This window comes from Culex pipiens, chromosome 2 (assembly GCF_016801865.2).
Source record: "Culex pipiens pallens isolate TS chromosome 2, TS_CPP_V2, whole genome shotgun sequence".
Lineage (NCBI taxonomy): Eukaryota > Metazoa > Arthropoda > Insecta > Diptera > Culicidae > Culex > Culex pipiens.
In genome coordinates this window covers 104,499,343-104,521,395 of record NC_068938.1, presented here as the reverse complement: position 1 = coordinate 104,521,395, position 22,053 = coordinate 104,499,343, and the positions used below count along the sequence as shown (strand labels likewise).

The 22,053-nt window shown below is 41.2% G+C and overlaps 3 protein-coding genes across 3 annotated transcripts in view; all 3 read right to left on the bottom strand.

Moving 5' to 3' along the window:
• The window catches only part of LOC120427994 (alpha-ketoglutarate-dependent dioxygenase alkB homolog 4), a 284,866-nt gene that overhangs the window by 154,383 nt on the left and 108,430 nt on the right, over positions 1-22,053 (bottom strand). The gene's annotated exons all lie outside the window — the stretch shown is intronic.
• LOC128092874 (uncharacterized) lies at positions 31-2,218 on the bottom strand. Its single transcript, XM_052707891.1, has one exon. It carries the CDS (start codon positions 2,216-2,218, stop codon positions 1,439-1,441), a length of 780 nt encoding a protein of 259 aa, XP_052563851.1. The 3' UTR covers positions 31-1,438.
• Positions 2,284-4,804, bottom strand: LOC120428462 (uncharacterized). The gene is made up of 3 exons (XM_039593486.2): positions 3,537-4,804; positions 3,211-3,462; positions 2,284-3,158 (listed from the first exon to the last, which is right to left on the bottom strand). Exons 1-3 carry the CDS (start codon positions 4,633-4,635, stop codon positions 2,284-2,286), a joined length of 2,226 nt encoding a protein of 741 aa, XP_039449420.1. The 5' UTR covers positions 4,636-4,804.

Below are 22,053 nucleotides of genomic sequence, written 5' to 3'. Positions count from 1 at the left end.
TCTTCTTCTTTTTCTTTTTTTCTTCTTCTTTTTCTTTTTTTTTCTCTTCTTCTTTTTCTTTTTTTTTTCTTCTTCTTCATTTTTTGACCAAAGCTCATGAGCGTACATCGGATAAAGTATATGGGGCGTACGCTGGCAAGGTCGAGCGCAAGCGACGCTACATGCTGCCACCAACACTGTCGGCGTACACCAGTCCATGTATATGGAGTGTACGCGGGTTTGCGCACACGATGTTCCCAGTCCTAGGACGGTACATTCCTTCGAAGTGTACGGATGCGCACCCGAGGTTGCCTACCATGTCAACCTTTTTCATATGCCAGACTTAGGCAAATTTTGCCAATTTAGGTGAACTTTTTTCCCATGTAGGCGAAACTCGCCTCCAAGTAATCCAATTTGGCCTCCACTTAAGTAAACCTTGTCTCAGCGTGGATACCGGTACCTAAGCTCATCGGCGTACACCAGTCCGTGTACACCAGTCCGTGTACACCAGTCCGCGTATATGGGGTGTACGCGGGTTTGCGCACACGATGTTCCCAGTCCTAGGACGGTACATTCCTTCGAAGTGTACGGATGCGCACCCGAGGTTGCCTACCATGTCAACCTTTTTCATATGCCAGACTTAGGCAAATTTTGCCAATTTAGGTGAACTTTTTTCCCATGTAGGCGAAACTCGCCTCCAAGTAATCCAATTTGGCCTCCACTTAAGTAAACCTTGTCTCAGCGTGGATACCGGTACCTAAGCTCATCGGCGTACACCAGTCCGTGTACACCAGTCCGTGTACACCAGTCCGCGTATATGGGGTGTACGCGGGTTTGCGCACACGATGTTCCCAGTCCTAGGACGGTACATTCCTTCGAAGTGTACGGATGCGCACCCGAGGTTGCCTACCATGTCAACCTTTTTCATATGCCAGACTTAGGCAAATTTTGCCAATTTAGGTGAACTTTTTTCCCATGTAGGCGAAACTCGCCTCCAAGTAATCCTATTTGGCCTCCACTTTACCATATAGGCAGACCTTGCCTCCGTATAGGCAAACTATACCTCCTTATAGGCAAGTTTCACCTCCAAGTAGGCGAACTTCGCCTCAAACTAACCCAACCCAGACAACTGTGGGTACTCATCTCACTTCAGCTCAGTGGTGCCATCACAGGAATGAAAACTTTCCCATTTCCGGGACTTAGACGAATTTTGAAACTTTTGTGCATTTCATGGGTTGCATACATTTAGGGGCAACATTGTATAAAGAGTATAAACCGGATGTTTGTAGAGACCAGTACATAGGCAACTACAAACACCCGGTTATAACACTCCCCCTGGCTATTCAACCACCTTAGTGGTTGCATAGTCAGAGTGTCATCATGGATAGTAAAGAACACTCCAAGAGTACGGACATGATATAATATGTATTACTTATGAACCTAATCAACCTAGCTTGCCCTAGTTAGGCATGGGCTGTTTGTAACGTATCATACGAGCTTTTTCCTGAACCTTAGACGCAGTAAGCATCCACACTACACTACTCTTCTTAACGTGAAACACCTTCCCGTGGTCATCTCGTATCAGGTAGATGTGCTTATCGGACGTGCTGTTAGGCAGCGCGATCTGGCCCGAAAAGTTTGAAAACAGATGCTTAGCTTCATACACCTCCTGACCGGGTTCATGGTCTTCATGGTCCTCCGTGTCAGACTCACTATCGGAAACGATCAAGTCTTCCCAGTTCCGGTCCCCGAGGGCATGTACACTAAACTCGAAAGATTGTTCAGCCTGCAAGAGGCCAAGCTTGCCCAAGACCTCAGATGCCCTCCCCTCAGCACTGGTTAGTGCGGCTTTTATTTCAGCATCCGTCGGCAGTGTCGGTAGCACGGACACGTTGGTCGGACCCGTGTGACCAGGGAATCGAAACTTAATACGGTTACGGTGCTGAATTTGATGCAGCATGTGAGCTCGCCGCAGCTTTTCGCCGATTTCCTTGAAAGTGAGGTTCGTCTGGGTATGGTTCATTGTCGTCATCGATCGAAGATTCCGGAATGTCGCCTCGACGTCCTGACTGCCGAAACACCTCACTAAGAATTCCTCGGGTCGGCCACGATCGCGGCAGTCTCTTGCTGCCAGCACAAGGCTGTGAGCATTTATCTCAAGACAAGCGTACGTGTTTGCTGTCACACATTGGAAGCTGCTTGTTCTATTCTTCAATGTCCAGTTCCTCCACGCCCGCATGAAAAACAACGCCTCCCTGTGGAAATAAACGGTGTTTAATTTAAACCCAACAATTGTGCCATAGATTAACTGTACCAGAGCATTGAGATGGCTTCAATCGGCGCCAACGATACATCAGTATATGCTCGGTATATAGCGCTCATGTAGCGGAGCAGCACTACCGTGCCCTCGCTACCAGGCACATGTTCCTCCAACAGGTTGATAACGGCTTCCTCCATTACTTTTTCCGTAGGTCGAAAGCTCATGAGGTCGGTCGGGTGAAGATCACCGTACGTGAGACCGTGTTTGTCCTTCGAAACCTTATCCAACAGGGCATCGAGGTGGGTAACGCTAGCCACCGATGTACCAATCATTAACGCTCGTTTGCGATTGAACAACTTGCGCGCTAGTTTGTTCACTGTGTGCGTTATATCTTGGTACAGATAGGTGCGCTGAACAAGTTTCCAAAGAAATCTAACACCTAGCTCATCACACGGTACATCTGCCAATTGCATGATGCTGAGCATTGCCTTCAGGAGAGTTGGGTCCCCATCTGAAGCTATACCAAAAACGGTGATGCCATGCTTCTTCAGCAAGTCGATGGTGTGAAGCCAACGCTTGAGTACATCTGCATACGTAAAGCTGTTGTCCGTACCCATGTAGAACAGCACGTACGGGGCCGCATTTGGATCTAGAGGTACTGCTAGTTGAACGTATGCAGTGCTTGCCAGTCGGCAATTTTTCAACTTGTCAGCCATATCCTGCGCATTGCTGGCGTCAAAGTAGTTTCGTTTGGGAAGTCCCGTGTGGTCAAGCGGAGCTACTAGTCCAGTCAAAGTGTTTGTTCGCTCGTCGTACTGGGCACGCGGGGTAACCCTCGTCCCATCCTCCGCAAGCATCACCGTCAGCGGATAGCCGTTCTCGGTCAGGTAACGCTTCAGACCCGCCGCGTCGATCACCCCTGAAAAAATAGGAAGTTAATGAAGGTTTAAGATTAAACCAAACATTCTTACCATCTTTAATGTCCGTTGTATGTTTGTCCATGTGCCTTAGAAGGGTAGCTCGGCTTATGCCGGGAACATTCCCAACCATGAACTCATGATACTTCTTCCCAGCCATTATGTATCGATACAACGACATGTCCTTTTCTTCATCGGTGTAGTGTAACTTGCATGCACTCTTAAATGCGATGGTCTCATAGAGCTTAATCAGGTTATAAGCCTTGGAAGTTGCCACAGGACATTCGGCTGCACTGTCCCGTGGTTCTAGTTTCCCGACGTTTTGTTGTCACTCCTCAGAAAATGCCCACCCCGCAAGTGATGATGGTGACGGCTGCTACCTTCGCCGGCGTATTGATACTGATTGATCAAGTCTGCCACCGACTTTCTGCTCGGTTGACATACACCGCTACCAGCAGCTCCATCACCGCCAGCGCTAACAGGAGCTGTACCATCGTTACCGCTTTCCGCAGGTCCACCATCGCCACTGCTAACAACAGTTTCACCATCGACAATAGCAGCTTCACTACTGTCACCATCATTTGCAGCTTCCTCATTGCTACCGCTTCTCGAAGCTCCACCACTGCCATCGCCAACAGCTGCTTCGTCAACGCTATCGTTTCTCGAAGCTACACTACTGCCACCGCCAACATCAGCTTCCTCAACGCTTCCACTGCCACCACCAACAGCGCGATCCCCGTGAGCGCCATCTCCATCGCTATCCGTGTCCTCTTCTGAACTTAGACTTGCCAGTTCTTCTTCTCTTCTACGGACCACTCCCCGTAAATGTGTACGAACATGCTGGTAATAATTATTCGTAACCCAATTGCCACCAGAACCCTTGCACATGGGACGTGTTTTCTTGCATACTGCGCACGTAACACGTACTGTCGCTTGGTCCCCGGTGTTTGAAATGGTAAGCACTGGCAAGTCTACGAAGTAGTCGGGGTCGACTCCACATTCCTCGTGCTGACGGTAGTAGTTGGCCAACTTCTCTAGAAGCATTTTCTTCGAATCGTCAGCAATAGGATTTACTTGGTCTGTACCAATTTCTTGGCACCGTCTCGCTAGTACCGGTGAGCCCTCGATGAATTGGCGTATCCCGTACTTTCGGATCAATTTGCCTACATTGTCGATCGAAACCTTTTCAGCGGCATGCACAGTGAATGTTGCCAGATCGTTCTGTTGCCGGCCAAACACATCGTACTTTGACCTTGTGAGCCCTCGGCTTACGGCATCATCGAAAATTTCGACACCACTCTTTCTGACATCATCTTCGATGAGTTTCGGCCATTCCACACTTGCCTCAGCGATGACTTGCGATGCTGACAGGTCGAACATATCCAGCAAGGCCATGACTCGATGCGGCACGAGACCGATCACCTTCTGGACACGTTTCCAGAACCGCTCCTTTATCTGCCCCCTTTCTTCGGCATTCATCCTTGCTGCTATTGTGATAGTCAGTACAACGGCACTATTTTAGTCTGCAAGGAAAGGAGAAAGACGTTTGGTTAGCAAAGGCAGGCAATAAAATGGCAAGTTTAAATGCATTATAATGCATCCGAACACATCGGATGCATCTTTTATGAGCCACCCCCTGCTTTTTGCTCATATTGCTCAAAATGGAGCACCGACGTTTTTCATTACTTTATCGTTTATTGAAACACAATGCCCAGAACTATTACAAGCTTTGGTGGAACGCAAAACAGGTGCTAAAGTTACTCCAGATGAGGCTCTTATGCTGCCTTATCAAGAAAGAGCTAAACTGGTCAATGACAACCCAGTGTTTGCAGCCATGTACTACGATAATAAGATGAAAAATATTGTGAAAGCAATAAAAGACCCAAACGGTATTTTCAAAGGATTAACTCTGATAGACAGTTTTGAACGACGAGAATTCCAGCAAAGAGGAACTCCACATGATCATTGTTTGTTTTGGTTCAAGGAAGCTCCTAAATTTGATCCAGAGAATCAAGATACATGGAAAGAGTGTGCTGAATTTGCTGATAAACACACTACATGTCAATTTGATGAAAAGAATCCAAACTGCAAATTTCTACGACACAAGCATATGGACACCTGCAGTAAAGGAAGGAAAAATAAGAATACTTGTCGGTTTGGCGTTCCAAAATTCATGTTTCCGCGTACGAAAATTCTAGCTCCTCTTTTCAAAGAAGAAAAAACTGAGGAAGTGAAGGCAGATTTGTTGAAAATCAAGGACCTCATGGAATGCATTTACAGCAGTAAAGAACGTGTCTACAAAGATTTCAAAGACGTATTACAAGAGTTGGATATGACTTATGAGCAGTATGAAGCAGCAGTAAGATGTGCTATTGACAGACCGAAAATTATTCCTGAACGTAGAAGCTGTGACGTGGATATTAATTCATACAACACGGAACTCCTTAATTTGGTCGAATCAAACATTGATGTGCAATACATTTTAGATAAGTTCCAGACAGCACAATATATTGTGGATTACGTAGCTAAACCTGAATCTGGTCTTTCCAAAGCATTAAAGAGTGTTCAAGAAGAACTAGACAAGGGAAACGTCAGTGTAAAGGAACAAATGCGTAAATTAACTAGCAAGTTCCTGAACTGTCATTTGATGTCTACGTGGGAAGCCGTTTACTATTGTCTAGGAATTCCTCTTACACGCTTCCATGTTGGTTCTATCTTTATCAACACGAGTAAGAAGGATGATAGAGTGGTTTTCCTCAAATCTGTCAAAGAACTCGAAGCTATGGATCCAGATTCAACCGAAATTTGTGGTAAAGATATCATAACGCACTATGCAGAACGCAAAGGTTTGGATGGAGTGTGTTTGGCAGAATTTGCTGCCTACATATTTCGCACTGCAAACAAACGGCGTCCGGATAAAAATTTGGACTGCGAACCAGAATCTGAAGACGATGAGACAGAAGAAACTGAAGATGGTGTAAAACGACGCGTCAAACCTCGAGTCATACGCTTTGTCCGTATAATCGCGAACAAAAACCAGATGACTACTATCGAGAAAAACTGCTCTTATTCCTTCCATGGCGTAATGAGGACGAGGAAATTGAATCGGTTAACTGGTTCGAAAAATACACTGAAAATGTGAATGAAATTGAAACAAATCGTTCCAAAATATTCGCTTTGGCAAGTGAAGAATTCGAGGAGGCGATAGAGCAAGCGAATAGAAACAGAAAGTTACTTGAAGAAGAGGAAATAGCAGAGTTTGAAGCTGATAATCTTCCAAAAGATCAAGAAGTAGATCTTTTTGTGGAGATTGGAATGGATCGCCCCAAGAATGATATTCCGTTCAGCTATAGTGCACCGCCTAGAGTGGATAAACTAAAAGTGATGGAGTTATTGAACAAATTAAATCTTCGGCAAAAGGAAATTGTTATGCACGTTTATAAAAGCTTCCGGGTTGGGAAGCTTCCAATCAGAATATTTATTTCTGGATCTGCTGGAGTTGGTAAAAGTATGGTTATCAAAACATTGTACCAGTTAATTTCATATCACCTTGAATATGAAGTTGGGGTCAAAGCACATCAAAACTTTGACTCTGTGAAGGTGCTGTTAACTGCATTTTCAGGAAAAGCTGCATTTTTGATAGGAGGAAACACTTTACATTCAGCATTTTCCCTACCTTTACAAGAAAATGCAAATATGCCTGATTTGCCAGCAGAAGCTGCACATAATTTGCGCCTTCAATTGTTACATTGCAAGCTTATTATTATTGACGAAATATCTATGGTTGGAAGTACTACCTTCAGTAGAATTGACACTAGATGTCGACAAATAACTGGAGTAAACGAAAGTTTTGGTGGACTTTCAGTCCTTCTACTCGGAGATAATAATCAGTTACCTCCAGTAAAAGACGCGCTTATTTTCACCACTCCCAAGCAAAGCTTGTTAAGGATGGATAGATCTTCGCTATGGGAAGAATTTTACTTCTATGAACTTACAGAAGTTATGCGGCAAAAGGGTGATTTGAATTTTGTTTGTGCTCTTAACAACTTTGCCGCTGGAAATATGACAACCGAGAACATCGAGTTATTGAGAACCCGAGAGGTGCAGGAGAATCAAGTTCCGGATGAAGTAATGCGACTCTATTACACTAACGCAGATGTTGAAAACTATAACAATAAAAAAATTGAAGCATCAAATGAAGTAGAGATAGTGTGTGATGCCATAGATACAATTACAGGAAAACTAAGTGCACAACAGAAAGAAAAGAAACTAGAGTTCTACAGGAAAAAACCAACGAAAGAATGTGGTGGATACCCGTTTACTCTACGTTTCAAAAAGGGCATCAAGTACATGCTGACAGCTAACCTTAATGTTTCTGACGGACTGGTAAATGGAGCTACTGGAACACTAGAAGACATACAGTGTGATCCAGTTTCAGGGAAAGTTATGATAGTTTTCCTCAACTTTGGTGATCATCGAGTAGGAAGAGAAAAGCGTAAGGAATATAAAACACGAATGGAAAAACTCGGTAAGAATTTAAAATGGACACCAATACCAAGACAAAAGTATCAGATGACAGTTTATCGCACCAAAGATCATCATGCTTTTCGTGACCAGTTTCCTATGGTGGCTTGTGAAGCTCTGACAATTCACAAGAGCCAAGGCCAAACATATGATAGTGTTTGTTTAGATTTCAGGAAACCTTCTAGATTGACTCGTCAACTTGTTTACGTGGCATTAAGTCGAGTTACTTCACTCCAAGGATTATACATTCTGGGAAAGTTTCCAGGAAATATGAAAAGCAACAATACATTAACGCTAAGTTCTAATGAAGTTCAAAGAATGCGAACCGAAAGAGAATTGCCATTGGTTTTCAACAATTTGTCAGAAACAAACGGTTTAGTTTTTATTTATTTAAACGTACAATCGCTCAAAACAAGTTTAGAGCACATATTATCTGACAAGTGGTACACACGGTGTGATGTGCTGATCTTTTCTGAAACAGGTACTTCCTTTGGTGATCATATTGAAATTCCAAAGTTCGAAATGTTGTATCGCTCAGACGAATTTCCACGACCTGCTTATGTGAAGAAAAATATTTCCAAAGGCGTAATGTGTTTCGTGAAGTCAGGAGCAAGAGCTCGGGTTTTGAATAAAAAACTTTTATTTTATGAAAACAAATGTTTTTTTTTTTTGAAATTAAATATGTCTTTATTGAACTTTCTTATAATAATTACATTTCATTTACATTGTAAGTGGTATGGCTACATGCTCTTCATCTTTGTTATATTTTTCGTTTTCTTATTAACTGTTCACATTCATTTATTTACTTCAAATTGTTTTACATTTTTGCATTGAATCGAATACATTTGGGTAAAAAAGAAAAAAAAAATCGCTTTAACAACTAATCCTAACTTAAAACTAAAAAAAAGTAAATTCATTGAAATATTCAAAATCATTAAAACGAGTAAACTACGAACTGTATTTTAAGATAAATCCTCCAAGCGTTCTTACTTGTTCCGCACGAGTTTTGCAACCACGCAGTGTTGTTGTCATCTCGATGAAAATGTTCAAAAGTTCTTGTGGTGAAAACAGGTCACTACTGCCTTCATCCGTTGATGCTGGTTGGTTTTCCTTCGGTTGCTGACTGAAACCAGGAGGTGTTGTATTCTCTGCAACTTTTTGCCGCTGATTCAACGGCAATGGCTGCAGATTTGGAACCACTCGAACAGATCCCGCTCCAGGTGACGCCAAAGCAGGAAAATCCACGTCCGTGAAAGTTGGTGGTGTTTTGCGACGATTTGGTTGGTGCCTCGTCGTCGCTTGCTGCCGAATTTTCACAAACTCAGCTCGTTTTGGGCAGCTCCGATTCTTGGTAGAATGGTCGCCGCCGCAATTGTAGCATTTCGCTTCGATGTTCTCGTTGATTGAGTTGCAATCTTGAGTTTTGTGCTCACCTCCGCAGGTTGCACAACGACTCTTGATGAAACAGTTCCTTCCACCATGTCCAAACTGCAAACAGTTCGAACACTGTGTCACGTCACGGTGCACTGGACGATAACGTTCCCAAGTCACGATGATGTTGAAAATTGCCCGAACTGCTTTCAGCTCAGACGGCGTTGTCGATCCTTTCTCGAGATGAACCAGGTACAGTTGATCACGATACTTGATGTCCTTGTTGTGTCTCGTCATCTTGAAGACTTCGATCACGTTCAACTTAAGAGTTTTGAGCTCTTCTTTCAGCACACTCACATCCATGTCATACAGGCCTCGGAGGACCTGTTTCATGGGGCGTTTACCTGGATCGTCATGGCTGTAGTATTCAATCTTGGTGTTGTTCAGGAAATCCCGAACGTAGTTGTAATCCTTTCTGGTAGGTAGCAGAATTTTGAGTCCATCAGCACACAAGCGAATGGAAGCTCGTAAAGCACCAGATTTGATAAACCCGGTCAGCCACTTTCGCACCGAATCCGATGACGATGTTTTCACAAAAATGGGTGGCAACTTTTCCCGTCGTTCAAATTCTTCCTTCTCGCTCACGTCCACAGGGAGGGTAGCGAACTGGTTTCCAGACGAATTTTGAGCGTCCTTGCTCAAACTGCCTGGCTTTGCAGGTAGCGCTTCGGCATTCTTTAGCTTCTTCAAATCTGCCGATCCTGCTGGTGAGGACCGCCTCTTTTTCTTGCCGTGAGGCATTTTTGCACTTTTTAAGCACTTTTTTGGTTTGTGAGGGACGCACGTCTGACTCGCTTCTCTGCTGATCGCAGACTCTGAAAACAAATGTAATTATGAAGGCCACATTGACTTGTTCCATATTTCTATTGATGGAATATCGATAATCAGTGGCTACAAATCACCAAAAGTAAAGCATTCGACTTTTAATAGTACACTTAAACAAATCAAGGGTGATATTGCCCAGCCTCTAATACTTATGGGTGATTTTAATTTCAATTTGAATGATGTAAACAGTAACCAAGTTCAGCAATTTAATGCAATGATGAGTAGCTGGAATTTGCGAGATGCAATGTTGCCAAATGAAAGCACCACAGTTTTAGGATCCAGACTTGATGTGATATTCTCAGATGTAGATGTTTTGGAAACAGGAGTTTATGAATGTTATTTCTCGGATCATAAGCCTATTTACGCTATAGTCAATGGTAATAAATCTTCAGTGATTGCAAATCAAGGTAACGATAACAAAGTTCCTAATATCGAGTCTCCAGTTATAATGGATGATGATATATCTTTTAAAAACAGCTTTTGTATGAGTTGTGTCTGCCGGAGTGATTTTAGTTCTTGCTACAAATCTGAACAGATCATAACATGGCTAGATACTCAATCAAGAGTCGAAAACTTAGTGTTTGACAACTTTTGTTACAGCTCAGTAGACGATCTTCAGCTACATTTATTGAAATATTTCAATGAAGAAAGTGATGATCGCGAAATTGAATTGCATCTCGAATATTGTACAAAATTCTTAAAACTAACCAAACAATGTTTGAGAAATCGATCGGGAGTAAATCTACATAATTCAGAAGATCTTCAAGGTTTTCGAAAAAATAACATCACCCCAGATGGAAACTGTCAATTCAACGCTATTTCCTATGCATTAATGGGATCTGAAGCCTTCCACAAAGATTTAAGAATGCTAGCATTTGAATGTGTATGGAAATATAAGCAGTTTTTCCATTATTTGCAACAAGATCCATTCTTTTCGGAAGTAGGCCCAGAATTTTCAGAAAGTGAAAAACTCAAAGAATTGTTGAAAATTTGTTGTACAGATAAAGTATGGGGAATACAAGACTCATTGATGGCTTTATGCATTCTTTTGAAAAGAATTATCTATGTTTACTGTCATGATGAAAACATGCCGTACACTATGGAAATTCTACCTATCGTCGACAATCACAAGAAACCAATTGTTTTGCAATATTACGGGTTGCATTACGATGTGCTAATCCCAACAAGTAATTCAACATTATTTTCTTTTGAAAATATAGCTAAACGTGATTTGGCACAAAAACATCGAGAATATTTGGCTCATGTAATTGGAACACCATCAGCATAACTTTTACCTCGATTAATATCAAACTTCACAAGAAATTTCTACGAGTTATATTGGCTGAAGTCTTCCCAAATGTATAGAGGAAGAGGCTGAATATAACACTTTGAACGGAAGAGGCTGAATATAGAATAAAGATCTATATTAGCTGAAGTCTTTCGCGTTAGAAGAGGCCGAATATGGAAATATTCATGTTGGCTGAAATCTTCAAAAACGACATCTGTAAAGAAGAATCTGAACCTGGAAAATGTACTCCGTGTAGTTGAAGTCTTCTATGATTGTCGTTGGGGTAAAACGGGGTAACTCTGCCAGTTTTAGTTCTCAGTAATTGTAATCACAATAATTGTTGATTGATAATCGTACCTGAAAAAGAAATTATTGAGAACCTTAACTGCCGGTCACAAGCCCGGGCATTGGACATTGAACAGAGTTTTGATAACTCTGTGCATTAAGCAATGGTAAAGAGGAGTGACCCGATAACGCAATAATATTTTTTTGAAACGAAAAATCATTCTGGTTGCCACACCGCATAGCTTAAAAAATATATATTAGCGAGTGGCAAGATAGCGCAATCACGAAGACTTACTATTTTTTTTATTTATTATTTTCAGGATTACAACTAACACACAACAACATATCGTTACTTATCCAGGTTAGACTGATCATGGTCTTTCATCATTGATCTTAGAGCACTCACGCAAGGTTGTGGTATGATCCAGTAAAACAAATGACGGAAGTGTTTCTATCACATCATTCCAAGGTAAGTGTCCAAAAAATGCCACTAACCAAGTGTATTTAATAAATATTCTGCTGTGACAATGTGGTGAGGAAGGCATCAACCACGTAGGTGGATTAAGTTAGTTTTTAATAATTTATTTGTCCAGGTTTTCGATATTTTCCAAAAACAACAAGCACACACACTTTGGTTTAGAAGATGTATTTTATAGTCCTGAGCAGTTCTCTAGGATTTCGGTCATTCGATTTTTTTTGTATTTTTTAATCCCACTGAAACTTTTTTGGTGCCATCGGTATGCCCAAAGAAGCCATTTTACATCATTAATTTGTCCATATAATTTTCCATACAAATTTGGCAGCTGTCCATACAAAAATGATGTATGAAAATTCAAAAATCTGTATCTTTTGAAGGAATTTTTTGATCGATTTGGTGTCTTCGGCAAAGTTGTAGGTATGGATACGGACTACACTGGAAAAAAATGAAACACGGTAAAAAAAATTTGCTGATTTTTTTATTTAACTTTTCATCACTAAAACTTGATTTACAAAAAAAACACTATTTTTAATTTTTTTATTTTTTGATATGTTTTAGAGGACATTAAATGCCAACTTTTCAGAAATTTCCAGGTTGTGCAAAAAATCATTGACCGAGTTATGAATTTTTTAATCACTACTGATTGTTTAAAAAAATCGAAATTTTGGTCGCAAAAATTTTTCAACTTCATTTTTCAATGTAAAATTGAATTTGCAATCAAAAAGTACTTTAGTGAAATTTTGATAAAGTGCACCGTTTTCAAGTTGTAGCCATTTTTATGTAACTATTTTCAAAATAGTCGCAGTTTTTAATTTTTAAAAATTAGTGCACATGTTTGCCAACTTTTGAAAAAAATATTTTTGAAAAGCTGAGAAAATTCTCTGTATTTTGCTTCTTCGGACTTTGTTGATACGACCTTTAGTTGCTGAGATATTGCAATGCAAAGGTTTAAAAACAGGAAAATTGATGTTTTTTAAGTCTCACACAAACAACCCACCATTTTTCAATGTCGATATCTCAGCAACTAATGGTCCGATTTTCAATGTTAAAATATGAAACATATGTGAAATTTTCCGATCTTTTAGAAAACAATATTTTCAAAATTTTAAAATCAAGACTAACATTTTAAAAGGGCGTAATATTGAATGTTTGGCCCTTTTGAAATGTTAGTCTTAATTTCAAAATTTTGAAAATATTGTTTTCGAAAAGATCGGAAAATTTCACATATGTTTCATATTATAACATTGAAAATCGGACCATTAGTTGCTGAGATATCGACATTGAAAAATGGTGGGTTGTTTGTGTGAGACTTAAAAAACATCAATTTTCCTGTTTTTAAACCTTTGCATTGCAATATCTCAGCAACTAAAGGTCGTATCAACAAAGTCCGAAGAAGAAAAATATAGAGAATCTTCTCAGCTTTTCAAAAATATTTTTTTCAAAAGTGGGCAAACATGTGCACTAATTTTTAAAAATTAAAAACCGCGACTATTTTGAAAAAAGTTACATAAAAATGGCTATAACTTGAAAACGGTGCACTTTATCAAAAATTCACTTAAGTACTTTTTGATTGCAAATTCAATTTTACATTGAAAAATGAAGTTTAAAAATTTTTGCGACCAAAATTTCGATTTTTTTAAAAATCAGTATAGATTAAAAAATTCATAACTCGGTCAATGATTTTTTGCACAACCTGGAAATTTCTGAAAAGTTGGCATTTTATGTCCTCTAAAACATATCAAAAAATAAAAAAATTAAAAATAGTGTTTCTTTGTAAATTAAGTTTTAGTGATAAAAAGTTAAATAAAAAAATCAGCAATTTTTTTTACCGTGTATCATTTTTTTCCAGTGTAGTCCGTATCCATACCTACAACTTTGCCCAAGAAACCAAATCGTTCAAAAAATTCCTTCAAAAGATACAGATTTTTGAATTTCATACATCATTTTTGTATGGACAGCTGCCAAATTTGTATGGAAAATTATATGGACCAATTAATGATGTAAAATGGCTTCTTTGGGCATACCGAAGGCACCAAAAAAGTTTCAGTCGGATTAAAAAATACAAAAAATAAAATTAAAGAAAAAAGACCGATTTCGTAGAGAATTGCTCTCCTTTAAAACATATCATAATATTTCCGCAATTAATAAATACGTTTTTTGGGAATTTAAAAAGATAAAATAAAAAAAATATGATCATTTTTCGTGTATCGATTTTTTACCGAAAAGTCATTATCAAAACCAACAACCTTGCAAAAAAAAAAAAAAAAAACAAATCGATTAGGAAGTCTCTTCTCAAGATACAGAACCTCATACATTTTGTACCCATTTTGTATGACCAGCCCCCAAAGTTGTATGGAGACTTGGGAAATGCATGGACAAAGTTTCATCCAAATAAAATAATACAAAGAAAAGTCGATTTGCGAAACCGTAGAGAACCATTCAGTTAGCAAAATTTCTTCCGAATCCTATGGGAACATCCATAACACCACGTGTCCACTTTTTTTTTAAATCCCTCGTGGACAAATTTCATACAAAACAAAGGTGGGAAAAGTTATTCCACAGATGGTTATCCCGGGAATAATTTATAGTGCTATGGCGGCCATCTTTATGGCATGTAGGATAACTTGTCATGGTTATCCCAGGAACAATTTTTAAGAGAGATTCCAAAACTTAAAAAAAACGAACAATTAACATTACCTGAACCTGTTTCTTGGCAAAACTTGTTGCCCTACATTCCTGGAGCATAAAAATACAACTTGGCATAAGGCCATGTGGATGAAAAAAATTCCAGAAATATTTAAACATCAGTTATTTTAATTCAAATATTTAATAAATTTAAAAATCCTTCAAGGATGGGACTCTTAGTCATTTCCTGGACATGTATCTTAACAAAACTTGTCCTACATTCCTGGAGCATAAAAATACAACTTGGCATAAGGGCATGTGGAGGAAAAAAAATTTCAGAAATATTTGAACTTCAAATATTTTCAAGCTTCCCATGCGCCAGTGCCATCGCACACTGCGGGTTTGGTTTTCTAGCTTCAGCTCGTCGCCTCAGTTGTGTGTCTGGCACTTACCCGAGGCATGAGCCCACATATGAGCCATGGTGCTTCATTCGGTACGAGCTGAGGTACGTGCCGTGATACGCACCGTGGTATTGAACCCGGTTTGTACCGCCAGCGCATACCACGGAACGTACCTCGGCTCGTACCGAGTGAAGCACCTTGGCTCATACGCTGGGTTCATGCCTCGGGTGAGTGCCAGTCACACAACTGAGGCGACGAGCCGAAGCTAGAAATCCAAACTCGCGGTGTGCGTTGGCACTGGCGCATGGGAAGCCTGAAAATATTTGAAGTTCAAATATTTCTGAAATTTTTTTTCCTCCGCATGGCCTTTTGCCAAGTTGTATTTTTATGCTCCAGGAATGTAGGGCAACAAGTTTTGTCAAGATACATGTCCAGGAAATGACTCAGAGTCCCATCCTAGAAGGATTTTTAAATTTATTAAATATTTGAATTAAAATAACTGATGTTTAAATATTTCTGGAATTTTTTTCATCCACATGGCCTTATGCCAAGTTGTATTTTTATGCTCCAGGAATGTAGGGCAACAAGATTTGCCAAGAAACAGGTCCAGGTAATGTTAATTGTTCGTTTTTTTTTTAGGTTTTGGAATCTCTCTTAAAAATTGTTCCTGGGATAACCATGACAAGTTATCCTACATGCCATAAAGATGGCCGCCATAGCGCTATAAATTATTCCCGGGATAACCATCTGTGGGATAACTTTTCCCACCTAAACAAATATTTTTTGTATGGAGCGTGGACAGTCGTGTCCACGTGATTTATGGATGGTCCCTATTCTGGATAATCTCTACACGTAACTTTGATCGAACCTTTTCAAAACTGTATGCTTTTTCTGGAATTATCATCGAAAAAACCCCTTCAAAAAGTTTTAAGAACTCTGCCATTTTCCGTTTCTCAACTGTAATTTTTTTTGAACATGTCATTTTAAGGGAAACTTAATGTACTTTTCGAATCTACATTGACCCAGAAGGGTCATTTTTCATTTAGAAAAACATTTTTCATTTTCAAATTTCGTTTATTTTAAATTTCGCAAGGTTAGTTTTTAGAGTATAACATTGTTCTACAAAGTTGTAGAGCAGAAAACTACAAAAAATTTGATATGTAAACATAAGCGGTTTGTTTGTAATCATCACAAGTTATCGCAATTTTTCGAAAAAAAAGTTTTGAAAAAATTGGTCGTCGTTGATCATGGCTGTTCACGGTAACCCGTGACAGACACGGACGACGAAATAAAGAGATACGCAAAAAGTAACTTTTTCAAAACTTGGTACAACCCGTTTTGTTTATATATCATTTTTTTGTAATTGTCTGCTCTACAACTTTGTATTACATTATTACACTCTAATAAATAACCCTTGAATGTTAGAAAAAACATGAAATCATAAAATGAAAAATGTTGTTCTTATTTTAAAAAATTACCCTTCTGGGTAAATGTAGATTCGAAAAGTACATTAAATTTACCTTAAAAAGACATGTTCCAAAAAATTTTACAGTCAAGTAACGGAAAATGGGAAAGTTTTTAAAACATTTTTAGTGTTTTTTTCGATGAAAAATACGTTTTTTCGGAATTCTGAGTACGCCATCAAATCGGGCGTCTAATTTTACATAAAAGTCACCAAATTTCTATCTCATCACCGTTTCAGGCTGTAAATTATTGAAAAACACCTCTTTTTTCGCATGTTATAAAATGAAAGGGGTCGCCCCTCCGTTACGATATATAAAAAACGTACCTCGGATTCGTGATCAGGGACAAATGTTACCCTTTAGGACAAAGTTTCACGCAAATCAAAGAGAAGTCGGGGCAACTTTTCCCGATTTCGTGTGAGTTGCTAGAGAATTACCCATTGACAAAATTTCGTCTAAAGCAAAACATGAAAAGTCGATTCTAATCTAATCTAATCTAATCAGCAATGCTGTTAATCGATGAATCAACGTCATCGATGTCGTTGATCGTTGATTTAAACGTAATCGTAATCGCAGCCATCGTTGATTTAATCGTCAACGTCATCGGAGTCGTTGATTTAAACGGCGTTGATCAACGCGTTGATTATCGATAATCAACGAGTTGATCAACGGCGTTCTTTTATAGTTTTCTAGATATTTATGAGGAAAGAACGTTTTGTCATAAATTTATTGATTGGGAAAACATTCTCAAATATATGTGACATGGTTGTTCGGGGATCCGGGTGTACCAAGGGGACCGAAGTGACCGGATTTTTAACCGTAATTTAACCCCTAGCTAATTGCTGGTCACTTTCATCTCCACTTTGGCTCCCAAGTCCAACCAGGATTTTTCTTATGTAAAAGACACCGAGGACGGACTATTGGGAACCGAGATATGGTCGGATTAACACCGGAATTATTGTTCCGGCGGGTTCAGTAAGAGTCTCGCGTGGCTAAATAACGATAGAATTTCTATGATACAATACTGAATTGACCACATGACCCATGTTCCAGAACCCAGATTGAGATCGGCCAAGATGTCAAACTTCATGACAGACCGGAGTAGCCTACTGTTGGTGATCAATGAGTTTCGATCGAACCCCAAGAGATAAAGCTTCCGTGTGGTACCGAAAACCGATCGCAGTAGGTCATAAATATTTTGTTTGCTCTTTGAATACTAGCAGGAAGCTACTCCGGTCTGTCAAGAAGTTTGACATCTTGGCCGATCTCAATCTGGGTTCTGGAACATGGGTCATGTGGTCAATTCAGTATTGTATCATAGAAATTCTATCGTTATTTAGCCACGCGAGACTCTTACTGAACCCGCCGGAACAATAATTCCGGTGTTAATCCGACCATATCTCGGTTCCCAATAGTCCGTCCTCGGTGTCATTTACAGAAAAATCCTGGAGATGAAAGTGACCAGCAATTAGCTAGAAGTTAAATTACGGTTTAAAATCCGGTCACTTCGGTCCCCTTGGTACACCCGGATCCCCGAACAACCATGTCACATCTATTTGAGAATGTTTCCCAATCAATCACTCGTTGATTATCGATAATCAACGCGTTGATCAACGCCGTTAAAATCAACGACTCCGTTGACGTTGACGATTAAATCAACGATGGCTGCGATTACGATTACGTTTAAATCAACGATCATCGACATCGATGATATAAACGCCGTTGATTTCAACGATTAACAGCATTGCTAATCAGACCCTAGCGCAGCCAATCTTTCGAAGGGATCCTGGAGAGTGCCTTAGGTTAGATGTGTTGAGATAACAACCACTGCCCCCCTCTTTTTGCTGCGCTACTGCGCTTGTCGTGAGTGACGTGCTCCTCTAGCTGTCACATTCTGTTTATGTAAATAAAAGTCTTTTTCAACCGCTTTGACTGTACGCACGCGTTTTGTCGTTCCTCCTGTAAGCCATCCGAAACCTCTTGAGGTTATGGGCCCAGGTCGTTTCAAGTCCGGGTAGTTTTTCGCAAGTTAAGTTTCGCGATGTCGGAGGGAGCAGTTGTCCGTGAAGACCGGTACCATGTCGCGTTGTTCGACGGTACAAATTACGCGTCCTGGAAGCTGAGAGTTCGGGTACTCCTGGAGGAGTATGAACTCTGGGACTGCGTGGAGAGTGACGTGGGCGAGATCCCGGAGATCGTCGTGAAGCCGGAAGATGCCCCGGCGGCCCAGACGGCAAAGCAGAATCGACGGGAGCTGGAGCTCAAGCGGCGGCGGAAGTGCAGGCGTCTCCTGATCGAGCGGATCCACGACTCGCACCTGGAATATGTGCACGACAAGGTATCGCCGAAGCAAATCTGGTGCACGCTGCAGGATGTGTTCCAGCGGAAGAGCATCGCCACTCGCATGCACCTGAAACGCCAGATTGTTGGCATGCGGTTCGAAAGTGGACGGCTGGCGGATCATTTTCTGCGTTTCGACCGGCTGGTCCGGGAGTTCCGTGGAACCGGTGCTGTGATGGAGGAGCTGGATGCAGTTTGCCATCTGCTGCTGAGCTTGGGGACGACGTTTCCGGCGGTTGTGACCTCCATCGAAACCATGGCGGAGGATAACCTCACAATGGAGTTTGTGAAATGCCGGCTGCTGGACGAGGAAACAAAGCAGCAAGGCATGGGCGAACGAGAGAGCGAGATGGCTGCATTTTACGGCGCGAGACAGCAGAAGAAGTTGCGCTGTTTTTCGTGCAAGAAGGAAGGCCACAAAAGTGCCGACTGCCCAGCGAAGAAGAAACAACACAGTGAGAGAGCGAATGTTGCTGGCTCGAGCGAGCGCAACAGTGTTTGTTTTGTTGGTGTGCGCGGTGCTGAGCCGCAGAAAAAGCAGCGGCAAGTGAAGTGGTTCCTGGACTCGGGAGCGTCCGATCACCTGGCGCGCGATAAACATCTGTTTACGGACCTGCGCCGATTGTCGGAGCCGATCGAGATCGCCGTGGCCAAGAATGGCCAGTCTGTGGTTGCGGAGTACTGTGGTACAGTGAAGATGACGGCTGCTGTGAATGGCCGATCGATTGAGTGCACAGTGAAGAACGTTTTGTTTACACCGCACCTGCGGCACAATCTGCTGTCTGTTGTGCGGATCGAGCAGGCCGGAATGCGTGTTATTTTTGAGAACGGAAAAGCTCGGATTTACCGTGGTGATGAGCTGATCGTGTGTGGTGTTCGTCGGAACAGTTTGTACGAGATGGATTTTCGTACTGTCGATCGGGAAAAGTTGTTGTGCGATCGCGCACAAACAGAGCATAATTTGATTGCTCTCGCTGAATGTTACATGGTGTCAACCCCGAAGCAGATCGTTGGCAGAAAGGGCATGAAATCGATCGTTTGCGATACGTGCGGTGCAGGTAAACAAACACCGTGCAGAACTTGGGTTGTGCCCAGTCGGAGAGATGTCGGGTACGAAGTCGTTGAACGGGTTGAAGTCGGGCTGGAAAGAAAGCAGCAGAATTTGGTGCGTCCGATTGCTGCCGATGCTGATGAACCTGGTGGTGATCCCGCTGAAGAAGAATTTGGCCGTTGGGACGAAGAACCTGAAACTGAGCCGAATGATCGAGAAGAAGAAGAATCCGGAACAGCTGGTGCGGATGCAGAACCGGGCCGTGGACGCGGATTCGCCTTGTTTGCTACGAGTTACATCGACAACATCACGCAAACGATTGCTGAGAGGACGAAACCGGACGAGGTGATTGATTCGTTGGGGTGCAATAAAAATTGTTCTTTGACGATGCTCCCAATTGCTCGCACACCGGTCACCTGCAAGTGGAGTCGTTGGAAGCGAGGTGACGGAGTTGTGGCCGACAAGTACGAGGCGAACCAGAACGTTCCGGCTGGTGTTTTCGTTGGATCATCAAGAAGAAGAAGAACGCGCAGCCAGATGGACTTCAGCAGGGGAACGCCCCGAGGTGTTGGCGGCGTCGATTGCCGTGTGAGAGTGTAGACGGGATGCTTCGGATTGTCCGGAGAGTTGGAGCTACTGTTTTTGTAGTTGAGATGTGCTGTGGTTGAGCAGGGGTGTTGAGATAACAACCACTGCCCCCCTCTTTTTGCTGCGCTACTGCGCTTGTCGTGAGTGACGTGCTCCTCTAGCTGTCACATTCTGTTTATGTAAATAAAAGTCTTTTTCAACCGCTTTGACTGTACGCACGCGTTTTGTCGTTCCTCCTGTAAGCCATCCGAAACCTCTTGAAGATGACGCCTAGCACTCTTCTTGTCATTTATTAACATTTGTAGTGCGCCATTGCATTAGAATGCATTGAAACATCACAAGCGTTAAAGCGGCCAGGCCTACTGCGTAAAGCCGTATCGCAGAGATGACTCGTAATTGGGTTGAGTTTGAGCACTGAGTGTTCGAACAACAACACAATTCTGAATCGACAGGGGAGGAAGAAGCGTGGGGACACACCACCATACGCTCCGAGATGTTTTTTGGTTGTATTCGTTGGGAGCACCATGCTAAGAAGGTTTGGTACTCCGGGACCCTCTGGGATGGGACATTGTATTTCCACGAATGCCCTGGACACTATTTGCCGTGGTTATAGCGCCACAACTCGCTCTCTGTAACAGTATTCCTAATTCCAGTCCACGCTCACCAAGTCGTCATGGCCTAGTGGTTAGCATTTTTGCTTACCAATCCAAAGGACGGAGGATCGAACCCCGCCTCGAGCGACATTGATTTTTCGTTCATATTCATCATTTCAAATTTCTATGTTCTTAACTTTCTCGTTGGGAGCAGATGGGCATCGAACCCAGAACCATTCGCTTACAAAGCGAATACCGTAACCAGTCAGCCACGGCCGCTCCTTTGCAAAACATGAAAAGTCGATTCGAACACAAAAGTGATATTTTTGTATTGCTATATGATGGCAAATTTGGGTGATTGAAATTGAAACATCTTTTTGGCGAATAAAAAAAATCATGCCAAGCACTTGAACTTAAATAAATTTGTGTAACCATTTTTGGATTGAATCAAAGACCAACATTTTTCACAAAGGTTCCATGGAAACTGCAACAATTTTTTTTAAAAATTTCCTTAAAAACAGACTTTTGAATAATGAAATAATGTAGCGTTTGTTTCAAACCATATCTAAGTTTGTTATGTGACAAATTCGTCGTTTGTGAAATATGACAGGCAACGTCTGTCCCAATTTCACTCGAAGTCGAGTTCTAAAGACGTCATAGGAAAATCCAAGTCTTGGAACAGGATTTTTATATGCAAGTAAAACGCGCTTCCAAAGATGAGTTCTGAAACACGTTGTATTTCACTTTATTTAAAGTAAGTAATAGAGGAAGAGAATATTCGAAACATAAAGTTTTATTTTATTAGGAGTTATCCGATATTCATTGTTTTTAAATTAATATCCTTATACAAAGTAGGAAGAATCGGCCGCTTGTTCGAAAATTTTAAACTAATAAAAGCAAAAAATGTAATAATACAGATTGCCTTTCAATATCTAAGAACTGTATGTCCCTGTGGCTTTTGTCCATCAAAAAATTATATAGATAAGTTATTTACCCAAACGAAAT

Bases quoted from the DNA above. Each gene is read 5' to 3' on its own strand.
- LOC120428462 (XM_039593486.2), bottom strand. From the start codon at position 4,635: ATGAATGCCGAAGAAAGGGGGCAGATAAAGGAGCGGTTCTGGAAACGT. The intron at 3,463-3,536 runs GTAGCAGCCGTC...TCGGGAAACTAG, and splicing joins GTATCAATACGCCGGCGAAG to AACCACGGGACAGTGCAGCC. The intron at 3,159-3,210 runs GTAAGAATGTTT...CTATTTTTTCAG, and splicing joins TACAACGGACATTAAAGATG to GGGTGATCGACGCGGCGGGT.
- LOC128092874 (XM_052707891.1), bottom strand. From the start codon at position 2,218: ATGCGGGCGTGGAGGAACTGGACATTGAAGAATAGAACAAGCAGCTTC.